Genomic DNA, 12,841 nt, shown 5'->3' with positions numbered 1-12,841 from the left:
GTAATGGTGATGATGAAGTTGAAGTTGAAGGTGATGAAAAAGTGGAGAAGAAGAAAGATAGTAGCAGTGGTAGAGTTTAACAGCAATATCCACTGAGACCTGATGCTGAAGATTGTGCTTTCTATCTTAAAACTGAAACTTACAAATTTGAATTCAATTGCAAGTTTAATCACCCACTTGGTAGGAGGAAGAACCAGGTATTAATTATTCTTCTGTTCCTATTATCAATCTAGCACAGTAGTCTAGATTGCATGTTTGAAAATTAGGGTTGAAATTCACTTATGAATATTTATCATTTGCCCAATATTTTTTCCTTGTATTTTTAGCATTATATATTATATCAATAGAATGAGTAGATTGAGATAAAAGGCATTTATGCTTAGCTGAATAATCACTGGCTTATCCTTCACCTCTAAACATTGTTTCAGAGTATCATCAATGGAATCTCCGTTAAATCACAATGGTGGACCACAATTATGGGATGAAGGAGAAGGGAAGAACAGATACTACATATAATAATCATTCTTAGCTTTTAGGATTTTAATGGAACCAGGACCACATTGGGTAGAAAATTAAGATTTGCCACGTCAGCTAGCCGTTGCTGGCTCCAGCATGGTATGGGAGGTGCCAGATCATTACTCCGTTTGCTGACTGTGCGCCGGAAAGGGTCGCAGGACAACTGTGGGTCCGGAGGTGAATGTGAGGGATACTATTAGGAAATTTTGAAAGTCAAGGACGATTATGGGTAACTCGCCCAATCTCAGAGACCACTTTAAAATTTTAGTCGAGATGTTATTATGAATCTTACAGAACCAATATCTAAAAAAGAATCTTACTCGAGAGGAGTCAACATAAAAGAAATCTTTTAAAACCCTCTAGACTCTTTTACCATACTAATTAACTTTTGTGGTGACAATTTTTTCACAATCTTATAATTCATACACAAACCATCCTAATTAATTTAACTTGTGAATAATATATATATATCCTCACATTTTTCTTTTAAGCTCTTAGCTAATCCAAGTGGATTAAGGATATATAAAAGAGCAAATCAAATGAGTAAATATAATCATGAGCCAATGAATAATAGTTCAAATGGCATAGTCTCCCCATACTCAATTAAGAGGTTGCGGGTTTGAGTCTTCTATCTTTGGTAAAAAAAAAAAAATATATATATATATATATATATATATATATATATATATATATATATATATATATATATATATATATATATATATATATATATAATCATGAGCATATTATATTCAATAATCAATTATTTTTAGAAATAAATATTTATATCATTGTTATCACTCTAATGCCGAAATTATGTAATAATCGCAAAGAGGCAAAACCTAATTTTGGTTAAATCTATAGTTTGGGGCTAAAGAGATACGTATAAGTATGGAAGACATTGACTTGACAGAAGTATAAAAGTAATAATAAAACACTTACTCGATCGCTTTCATATGATAATGATATATAATCATGAGAAGTCATCAAAGCCTAATTTAAGGTTAGGGAATCGATTTCATATACGTATATATATATAACAATCAATATTTTAAAAAAAATAATAACAAAAAATTCGTTTGTCAAAATAGTACTATATTTTTAGGGTTTTTTAAACATTTTTTTTAAAATTCCTTTTTATTTGAAATTGCCTTGAAAGATAGATGCTCATTAGGTGCAGATGCCGTTGGGGGCATTGATATCTTTTTAATTTTCTTGAAACTTTCTTAGAACTTTCTTCATTTCTCTTTCAAAAAAAAGGTTTCGAGAATGAGACATTAGACATAAAATGATTTAAGTAAAATATAGATGGTAGAAAAGGCATGCAAGATGAGAAAAAAGAGGGTGTTTGGTTAGTTGAATATCATGTGGTTTAGGCTTTTAGCTATAGGGCATCCTAGATTCCTAGGTTAGTTATTGCATTATTACACTTTTGGGTGTTTGGTTTACTTTCATGTTTCTTCTTTCAACCATGCACTTACATCCAAGTAGATCGTGTTTCCTTAAATAGAAACACTTCATTGGGTTTTTGCTCAAAAACCCGTATATTAACATAGTAGAGATTGATAAGGTGAAAACTTAGATGTAGTCGACTTCACGCGTGAAGTTGATAACTGAGAGCCGTGAGATAAAAATTTAGTTAAATCAGTTATCAACTTTACGCGAAGTCGACTGGACCTGAATTTTCACCGATTGGTAATTGTTGAGTCGCTAAAAAGTTGTCGTAATGGGTGCTACATGTGATTTTAAATATAGGTAATCTTAAAGGAGATAATAATTAAAATTATTTTATTTAATTTAATATCTAAATTTTTATATATATAATTTAAAAATTATATATTTATTATATTTAAAATTTTATAATTATTTTGACGATAATTAATGATGAATATTAATAAATATATTAATTTTAGATTATTTAAATTTATTTTTTAAATATTATTATTTAAATATATAATTAATCATGGTATTTTAAGAATAATATTAGGTAGACAATAATATAAAGTTATTTTGTTTAACATAAAATCTATAATTTATATATATATTTATTATATCTAAAATTACTCACTTATTTTAATAATAATTAACGAATATAAAATTAAAAAAATTTGAAGACTTTACGCTCATTTTTATTGTCTTCTAAATATTTTTGATATACTTTTAAAGTTTAAATAGCCAGTTAACATGGATACCGTGTTATAGGTGTAACTCATCTTAATATTAGCTGGTAAATTATAACGGGATTATCTACTTAGTTGAACTAATTAATTACTTAAATATTACTTTTCGAAACATATTATTAATATGTTGTTATTTTCTAATAATAAAATAATTTATTTTGTGGGGTTTTGACACTTTTTAATTTAGACCTGGTTGGGAAAATGGTGTAGGATGCAATTATGGAGTGTATAGGTGTTTTACACACTGTGGTGTCAAGAACAAAAATCGAACCGTCCAATTTTTGGGAATACAAATCGGACCCTCCGATTTGTGTACTCCAATTTTTTTAATGTTTTAAACACAAATTGGAGGGTGCAATTACCTTTGCCAAAATTTAAATTTTTTCTTCCATACTAATCGGACAATCTGATTAGTAGACTTAATTTTTTTACAAAGAAATCGAATAGTCTGATTTCTTCATCTCTTATTTCAGAAAAAGTTGTCCCACATCCATATCTAACATCCACATTCTCCACAACAACACATAACACACATATGCTTTTCATATAAAAAAAATGAACCAGGTTTTGAAACCCAATATTAGTTTTGATAGAAGATAATCGAAATTATACAATTTTAATTGAATGAGTTGGATACTTTTTAGCTTTAAAAACCCTAAAAAAACATAAAGAAGATTCTCTATGCAAATTTTTTTAATATTAGATAAAAATAATTGTATATTAATATTATTACTCAAAATAATGATATTTAAAAGAGTGACAATTCAATTAATAAACCTTTAACATTTTCTTAATTAATATTAGGTGTCAACCCATTTTTAATTTATCATGTTTATACTATTTTTCTGAAAAAAAATAAGGGATAAATACCATGCTTATATATATATATAGGAGAAATAAGTATCAGTCTCTTTGAAATGTTTCTTTAATTAGTTATTTCTCATAGCATCATGTATGTGATTCTTGAGTAGATGGTACGGTTAATCTATGATCTGAGTTCATGATATTGATATACAATTTTTTCTGAATCATGGTCGCATAATCTCATGGATTCAGTGCTTTCTTTCGGTTTATTTAATGTTACAGATTACATTAGATGAGCCTGCTAGTTGAGAACTTAATTGAAGTTGATAGCTGAACAAATTGGGACAAATTAGGTGGTGGTGGGGCTGAGTGAGAGTGAACAATGAATCTTGTGTTCATGAATCAAGAAGAAAGATGTTCACGGCATTTGGTCTAATCAAATTCAATGGATTCTGTCCTTAGCAAAAATAGAAAGACAAAATCAAACAAAATAGGTACACTGAATATATATGTAGCCCCATTAACGGAAAGAAGAAAAAAGAAAAAAGGTACACAAATTACTTAGCTCTATAGTCTATACATCAATACATGTGTTGATACAACATGATATTCAGCATGAGCAAATGGTTGGTTTGAAAGTGATGATGAGATCTCATTCTACCACATCTATTTTACCCCCAAGAAAAAAAGGGTAATAGATTTTAAAGGGTGTAAAGAAAACTGTGATAATCTACTACTGCTGCATACTTGATTATGTTCAACTAAGAAAATGATTTGTAAATACATAAAGGACTGGTTATAAGCAATGTGGTTCATGCTTCCTCTCCTTGAAGCTAAAGCATTGTGTAAGGGCAAGCACTTACATAATCTGGCACATGGAAGAGATCTGAAGATGATGCTATATATATCTATCTGATACTTTATCTATCAACATCTATCCCTCATTTTGGCATGACCATGAAAGAGTTCATTAATGCTTTGAAGCCAGCCACAATTTTTACTCATGCTTTAGGTAGACCAATTTTGCCAAAGTCAGTTTCTTGCATCATTGCAGTAAACTCACTGTAATCAATGCGTCCATCCTGAAAAATAGTACATAATTTCAAGTTTATTAAGGAGGAAAAAATGCTGTGTACTAATTCTATCTTAAATATTGAGCTGACATAAAATAAGTTCCAAATTCTTATAACAATAATAATAATAATAATATGATGCAATGTCTTACATTATCCTTGTCAACTTCGCGTATTATATCATCTATGTTACCATCTAGAATTCCATACTTTTCACAAGCTTGTTGAAGCTCTTCCTTTGTAATGTATCCACTACCATCTTGGTCAAAATAAGTAAAGGCAGCATATAGATGATCCTCCTTCTGGATTTTGTTTAGATGAAGCATTGCTGCTATAAATTCACCATAATCTATGGTACCACTGTTATCAACGTCTGCCTGGATTTTATAGGACAAAGCTAAAAGGGTCAATCACAAGAAACACCAAATATAATAATAACAAGCTGCACACAATAGTGCAAAAATAGTACAATGCCAAGTTTACTACGGATCAAAAGAATGGAAGTATATTCATTACAAATAAATCCATTAATGCATCGTTGGAACACCATTTGGGGGACCTAGAATGATCCTCATCCCCCATTTTACTCATGTTTGGTTTTAACTACCAGAATCAATAAATTGATTTTGGGAGAAGTAAAAATTTTTCCTTTATGACAAAATCACTTATAGAGGAACTATCAAGAACCATTTTACACCAAAACCAATTCCAACTAAAATAATTGTAGAAAATTACAGAACTAAACAACACACTAATAAGTGCAAGAAACATGCCTACATAGAAATGCCAATTTGGATAGCATGCAAGGCACTTACTGCTTCCATTAACCATAGAAGCTCGGATTCTTTAAGATTAGCACCCACTCTCTCCAAACCCTTTTTCAGTTCCTCAAGAGTGATCTGTCCACTATTATCTGTGTCTATCATTGAGAACATTTCCTTCAGTCCTGCAATTTCGTCCTCAGAGAGACTTTCAGCAATTACCTGTCAAGGGACAACATTGCAAGTCATACCAAATAACACATACAAATCTAGAACAAGGAACAAAAAGAATCCAAGTTACTAGACTAGGATATCAATTTTCTGAAATTAAACCAATATTACAGCCTAATGCAACAACAGAGTTAAAGTGGTAGTATATTGTAAGTGACATTTCCAAAACAGAGAAATTTCTCCAATAGTCATACGCGCGCCGTTCCTTTTCTTTTTAGCAAAATGTCAATGTTATCAATAATCGCAGACCAGTTTCAGTTTAAAATGACGGGCTTTCTATCCATTACATGAGTTTGTTTAGTTAATGTTATATGAAAATTGTATTGTTGTAAGGATTATTCTCTACATACAAGTCATTTACACATACAAGTTCATACAAGTCATTTATATTGTATTGTTTAAGAATTTTTTATGTATGTGTATTAATAAGTTTTATATAATTCAAAACTCTTCCTCTCCTTCCTTGCATTATAAAAGTGGATTTTATTCAATTAGGATTAACTTGTATAAACTTGTATGTCAAAAAGACTTGTATGTGTAGTAGGTCTCTTGTTGTAAAGAGATGCTATAGTTTCTTGAGCTCAAAAATTAAATGAATAGAACAAAAATCATATAACCAGTGGATCGGGTACATACTCGAATGGCAATCTTTTTCAACTTGTTCATCGCAGAGAATTGCTTGAGACGAGATAAAACAGCAGAATCCAACGGTTTATCAGGAGCAAGACCTCCTTCCTGAACCCAAGGGTGGCCTGCAAAATATCAAGCCTTAATGTGTGTTTAAGAGAAACTATTCCTCAATTTACAAATAGAACAAAAATTATGGTTAGTGTGTTGCAAAAATATATCTTGATTATGCATCCTATTAGGAAGAGAAAATTCCAAGGCTCATATCATGATTGACAATGAATAAAAGACACTATTTTACGTTCCACTCACAAAGAACTTCATGTGCTGTTAACCTCTTCTTAGGGTCCCTTATGAGCATTCTTCGAACAAGATCCTTTGCACCTGCAGATATGCTAGGCCACGGTTCAGAAACAAAGTCAAGATCTCCTCTCAAAACTTGCTCAAAAATTCCTTGTTCCGTTTCTGACCAAAAAAAGAAAGCCAAACATATAAAGTATATTGAGTGATACACAGATTCAACTCAAACTTTGAAGGAGTTGAAACAAGAAAACCAAGTGTGGTATCATTCTCACCATCCCAAAATGGGGGAACCCCACTAAGTAAAATATAGATGATCACCCCAGCACTCCATACATCACATTCTGGCCCATAGTGCTTCCGCAAAACTTCAGGGGCCACATAATATGGACTTCCAACCACATCAGTAAACATTTCACCTGAAAAGATGTAGACTTTTCTGATCTGAATGAACTAGAAAAGATATAAATTAATATTACACAGAACAACTAGTAGTGGTGTTTGTTTTTTTTTTTTTTTTAAAAAAAAGATCACTAGAAGTAACCAGTAACTCTTTCCTGCTAATATATCTAAGTTATGAGACACAAACAACTCAATGCACTCACCCTACAAGTACAACCCCTGCATTACAGATCAGCCAGTCATTCATTTTCTCTATTCACGGCAGAATTCATAAGCATAAGCGCAATAATATATCATCAACATGCATGATTCCTTAGCATTTTAGTGAACAATCTGTGTAATAAAATGCATATTTATGCATCTACAGAAACATAATAAAATTGTTTTGCCTTCTCAATTCTAAATAATTTAAGAACTAATTCAACATTCTTCTTCTCCTTAGATTATGATAAATAATCACCAATAGTGCCTAAAATTTGGTAATTAAAACTAAAAGTCAACTAACAAGTGATTTGCAAGAAGAATCACTGAAATTAAAATATTAATTTTAGGAATGATGATTCAGAAATAAGGAAACAAAACTATGGAAATAAACAGTTAATAAAATTATGATTACAAATAAACACGAGATATGTTACTTGAACAAAACTATTGGACATCAACTATGGTTTCAATGTGAGATATATTTTATGTTCTCATACTTTTTCCCTTATAATATAACTCACCTAGGTGTATATCTGTTTCACACAGAAAAATAATGTAGTACTCATTTCACTCGTGACACTACTAATTCATTCACCATCTAGCATTGAAACAATAAATTTTCCAGCATTTCTCTCTCTCACCTAACTCAAATTATGCCAACAAAAATGTCTAAAAATAACAAACTAACAAACGTACCATTTCCAAAATAATATTAAAAGACTACAAATTCTTAGGACCAGTGCAAGATTCTGCAAAACAACTGATATACATATATGTATATACCTGGTTTAAAGAACATTGAGAGCCCAAAATCAATAGCCTTAAGCAATGATTCCTCCTCATGGTCAACAAACAAGAAATTCTCCGGCTTCAAGTCTCTGTGCATGACACCCAAAGAATGACAAGCCTGAACAACACCAACAATGACCCTAGCAAGTTTAGCAGCTTTTCTCTCAGTATAATGCCCTCTCTGTATGATCCTATCAAAAAGCTCTCCACCAGCACAAAGCTCCATAACAAGATGAACAGCAACGGCATCTTCATAAGCACCAACAATGGAAATCACATTTGGATGACCAGCCAAGTGGTGCATGATTCTAATCTCCCTCCTAACATCTTCAATATCCTCCTCTGTTGTCAATTTCCTCTTGGAAATTGTTTTGCATGCATATTCTTTGTTTGTACCCTTTTCCAAGCAAAGGAAAGTTGTCCCAAATTGACCTTGCCCTAGCTTCCTACCCAAGCTAAACCGGTCCTTCAAGTTTCCGGTTGTCGTACCCAACACAGAATCCACTTGAAGCCCAATGGTTGAACCTCTCTTCACGTGAGTAGGTTTGTTAGCTCCTCCATCACCACCACCACCATTACCACCAGTGTTTGGTGGAGGTTCATTATTCGCCACCGGTTTAGCCGGTTGAGCTTGTTGTTGAGCTGGTTGAGCAGGTTTTTCAGTCGGTTGAGCCGGTTTTTGGGCCTGTTGGGCCGGTTTTGTTTCCGAGGGTGTTATTTTAACCGTTACAGGAGGCGTGCTCTGAACAGCAATTTGCTCGGGGACTTTGCTGCCTCCTACGGCCGCGGTGGTGGTTCTCGGAGCGGGAATTGATGGCGCCGGAGACTGTGACGGAGTCTCCCTGTTGCTAGTGGCTGCTGCTGTGGATGAGCCGTCTGGAGCCGGGAGCCTGGCCTCCGGCGGCCGCGTCCTCCAGACCGCCGCCGACATGGATTGGAGGAAGGTGTTTCCGCCGCCGGTGGCAGGTCCCACGCAGTTGTTTCCCATCGGAAATCGGAATTTCGCGCGATCCGATTTCACTAGCGCGACGATGTCGTTCTCCTACATTCCTTCCATAACGACGCCATTGATGCTGAATCTGGAGAGCTCGAAAGAAAACCCTAATCGCGTTCTCCAAGAAAAAACTCCGAGCTCGGATCACGAGAATTCCAGATTTCCGCGCGAAAACGATCCAAATTTTGATTCCGATCCAAACGTGATTTGGAATTTGGAGGAGACAATTTGATTTGGATGTTGTTGAATTCGAAATATGTGGGAAACGGAGAGAATAAAAAGTGGAATGAATGAATGAACGAACGAACGTGCGGATGAATTGTTGAAGAGAGAACAGTGAGTTGGTGACTCGGGAGAGGTGAGTCGTGACTCGTTTGTGATAAAAAGGAATGAGAGAGAAACGAAGATGAATGAATGAATGAATGTGTTTAGTTTCAGAAATTTGAGGAATTTTGGAGAAGACACAGATGCAACAATGAAGCTCACGTAGCTCTCATTTTCCATGCATGCATTGCATGCAAGTAATTTTTAATAATTAATTAGTACTAATATAATTATAATCAAATAAATAAATAAGGATATATGCCAAAGAGTGGTCAGTTCAAGACAATTATTTTTACTTTGTTTTATTTTTTATAATATTTTTTGTCTTTGTACTTTAATGTTACGTTTGTTTTCAAGCACAGGACACTAAGACGGACACAGAAACACAAAATCATATTTAATAGATGAGATATAGACAGAGACACTAACAAAAGACACAATTTATTTTTTATTTTTTTTTTATTATTCTTGTTAATTTTTTATAATTATATTTTTTTATTATTATATTTTTCTTTTCAAATTTTTTAAATAAAAAAATGAGAATAAATTGAATTTTTATAATTTGTTATAATTTATCACAAAAAATAATATAAAAATACAAAATTTTGTGTCTCTATCCTTTATATCTTGTTCTCAATGTCTTGTCTTGTCCTCTTCTTAAAAATAGCCTAATTTACTTACTGCATCAGCAAACACTTACTTGTTAGCAATAATGAAGGAAAATTTTATATAGGGTTATATTAGGTAATTAATGACTTTTTTTGAACAATATAAACAATCATCAATCAAATAAAAATACACTACATTTTTAAGTTATCCACCTAAATCTTAATATTAGAATAACTATCTGCACACCTAGTGAAATGAACATCCAATATATTCATTGTTTACATTATTTAGTACTAGTATTTTTACCCGTAATACTATTACAGGAATATAAATCTTTTAAAATTACATCGGTCCTGATATTATAGATTATGAGACGAAAAATTTATAGTATTAAACTACTTTTATAAAATTGTCATAAGGGACAAAAGTCTCCGACGACTAAGAAGACCAGAGTCTTAAACAAAATTAAATAATAAGTTTTTTAGTTATTATTTTCAAATAAAAGAGTTTAATTTTTTACTTAATTTTAACATTCGTTATCTAAAATTTGAAAGAATTTAACATGTATATTTTTATATTTCATTAGGTATTAAGTTTGTTGCACAAATAGAAATAATTAATTTTATGCTTGCTATTTAAAAATAATATTTTTTTATATATAAAAATATAATTAGATATTAACATAAAAAAATTTATATTAATAGTTATAAAATTAACTATTTTTTTTAAACAATTGAATCTTGATTCTAACTTTTAATAACAACATTAGTATTTTTTTAAATTATATGTAATAAATATTTAAAAGAAAATAAGTAAAAATATATATTAAAAAAATAAATAGTAAAAATTTAAAATTAAATAAAAAATATGTATATAATAATATTTTTTATTTAATTTATATTATGTTGTTAATTTTTATTTTTTGTAAAACATAAAGGTAGAGAAAAATAGAGAACGAGAGAAAAAAGAGAGAAAGATAAAGAAGAAGAATCAGAGAGGAAGTTTGTTAATTTTGGAAGTTAAGAAAAATTTTTATTTTAATTATAATGAAAATATCTGGTGACACATTTTGATTTGTCAAATTATTAATATAAAATATGAATTATAAATTATATATAGAGTGAAAATGATAGAGAGAAATAGAAAAAATGAGAGCGGTAGATAAGAAAATATAAGAAGGATGTTTACTAATTTTAAAGGAAAATATTTTTTTTAAATTTTAATAAGAGAGTGTCATGTGACACATTTTAGTTATTAAATTAGTTAGTAATATAGTCAAAAAAAAAAGGTCACCAAAAATTAGTTAGTAATATATAAATATAATATATAATATAGCTATATTTCAATTTTAGTATTTTAATTTTAATTTAAATACAATTAAAGAATGTTATATTGTATATTTTGATTGTCAAATTCCTAATTAGTCATTGATAATGATATATAAGAGAGATAGAGTGAATGAAGGAAGGAGAGAGATAGAGAAAGGAAGAGAGAAGAGGAAAGAGTTCTTTAATTTTAGAGAAAAAGATTCAATTTCAATTACAACGAAGGAGTGACATGTGACACATTTTAACCTTAAAATTAGTAATGTATAATAGAATATATAATAGATAATAGATTTTCGTTGTCTACCTATGTATATAATTAAATATGGAGAAATATTTTCTATTTATTATTTAATTTAATATAAAGATAAATATTAAAACCAGTTAAGAAAAATTAAATAACGCCTTTCTTGCTTTCTTTTTTAGTATATTTTTATCATTATTATTTATGTATTTTGTTATATATATTTCAGATTTGAAACCATGACTTTGATGAATTATTTTCTAATATTGAATAATAAGTCAAGTAGTTGTTTTATTTTTATAAATAAAAAAGTCGGATAATTTCATTAAAGAGTTATTTTTTAAGTGGCATATTTTCACCGACATTTACTAAGTATTTCTTATCATATTTTATTCATTCATTAGACATTGTCACATTGATGTTAGTTGTTATCTAGAACAAAAATAATGAAAACGAAAATTTTTTATAAATAAAAAATATTAAAATAATTAAAATTTATTTTATTTAATATTTATTAATTATTGTAATAAATAATAATAAAAATATTTAAGAACAAAAAAATTTAACTAAAATAATTAGAATTTGTCTTATTTAATATTTATTAATTGTTTTGATAATTAATATATATTAAATAAAATAAATTTTAACTATTTTTTTAGCATTACTGAATTAATAAATACTAAATAATAAGATAAATTTTGACTTTATTTTTTATTTTTTTAATATTATTGTTAATATTTATTAGTTTTAGTAATAATTAATGAATATTAAATAAGATAAATTTTATAATCATGCTTGCAAAAAATTGCATCAAAATTCAATCTCTAAGGTATTTTTTGAAAATATATATTTGCTGTTGAGTATTGTTGTTGTATTTTTAAATTATTTGAAGGCATTTTTGTCGATAGTAAAATTCGGGTGTATTTTTGTCGGCGTTTAAATAATTCGAGGGCGTTTTTGGTGGCTAACCCTTTTTTTTTGTTTATCTTCTTATATAATCACACAGAGAATTCTGCTATTAGGATGTGCGTGCGAACAACGTGAACAATGAGCTGTACTCTAATCTCACTAAAACAAAAAATATTCCACTCTATTTATCTATTACAACTCTAGCCTCTCATTCTCACCTTCCACCTTTTTCTCGCTTCATTCCACTTTTCTTATCGGCGCAGTGGCGGAACTTGAAATAAAATTTTGGGGGGCCAAATAGAAAATAATTGTCAAAATATTTTTTATATGGACCTCATTTAAGATAAGCTCGTCTAATCACATCTCTCTGGTTTGGGTAATACTGCCAAATTTAAAGCCCTTTTTCAAGATCTCGTTCCAAAAAGTTAAGGTTAAAGTCATCAGATATAACTTTTTGAACTTTTGAAGGTTATATCTCACTTTCTTCGTGATTCATTAAAGTAGAAGAACTATCTACATGTGTTGATATTGTAAAAGTTATATGTTCTT

The 12,841-nt window shown here is 30.0% G+C and overlaps 1 protein-coding gene across 1 annotated transcript; it reads right to left on the bottom strand.

The window, feature by feature from the left end:
• Window positions 1-4,020: 4,020 nt before the first annotated feature.
• Window positions 4,021-9,278, bottom strand: LOC112728693 (calcium-dependent protein kinase 20). Its single transcript, XM_025778948.3, has 7 exons — window positions 7,882-9,278; window positions 6,768-6,911; window positions 6,505-6,657; window positions 6,202-6,317; window positions 5,389-5,556; window positions 4,726-4,950; window positions 4,021-4,582 (listed from the first exon to the last, which is right to left on the bottom strand). Exons 1-7 carry the CDS (start codon window positions 8,873-8,875, stop codon window positions 4,502-4,504), a joined length of 1,881 nt encoding a protein of 626 aa, XP_025634733.1. The 5' UTR covers window positions 8,876-9,278; the 3' UTR covers window positions 4,021-4,501.
• Between the last annotated feature and the right edge of the window lie 3,563 nt (window positions 9,279-12,841).

This window comes from Arachis hypogaea, chromosome 12 (genome assembly GCF_003086295.3).
Source record: "Arachis hypogaea cultivar Tifrunner chromosome 12, arahy.Tifrunner.gnm2.J5K5, whole genome shotgun sequence".
Lineage (NCBI taxonomy): Eukaryota > Viridiplantae > Streptophyta > Magnoliopsida > Fabales > Fabaceae > Arachis > Arachis hypogaea.
The sequence above is the reverse complement of the archived record's forward strand: the minus strand, read 5'-3'. Positions and strand labels throughout refer to the sequence as shown.

Coding starts and splice junctions, on each gene's coding strand:
- LOC112728693 (XM_025778948.3), bottom strand. CDS start 8,875: ATGGGAAACAACTGCGTGGGACCTGCCACCGGCGGCGGAAACACCTTC. Junction 6,912..7,881: donor CTCAATGTTCTTTAAACCAG/GTATATACATAT, acceptor ACATCTTTTCAG/GTGAAATGTTTACTGATGTG. Junction 6,318..6,504: donor AACAGCACATGAAGTTCTTT/GTGAGTGGAACG, acceptor GATATTTTGCAG/GCCACCCTTGGGTTCAGGAA.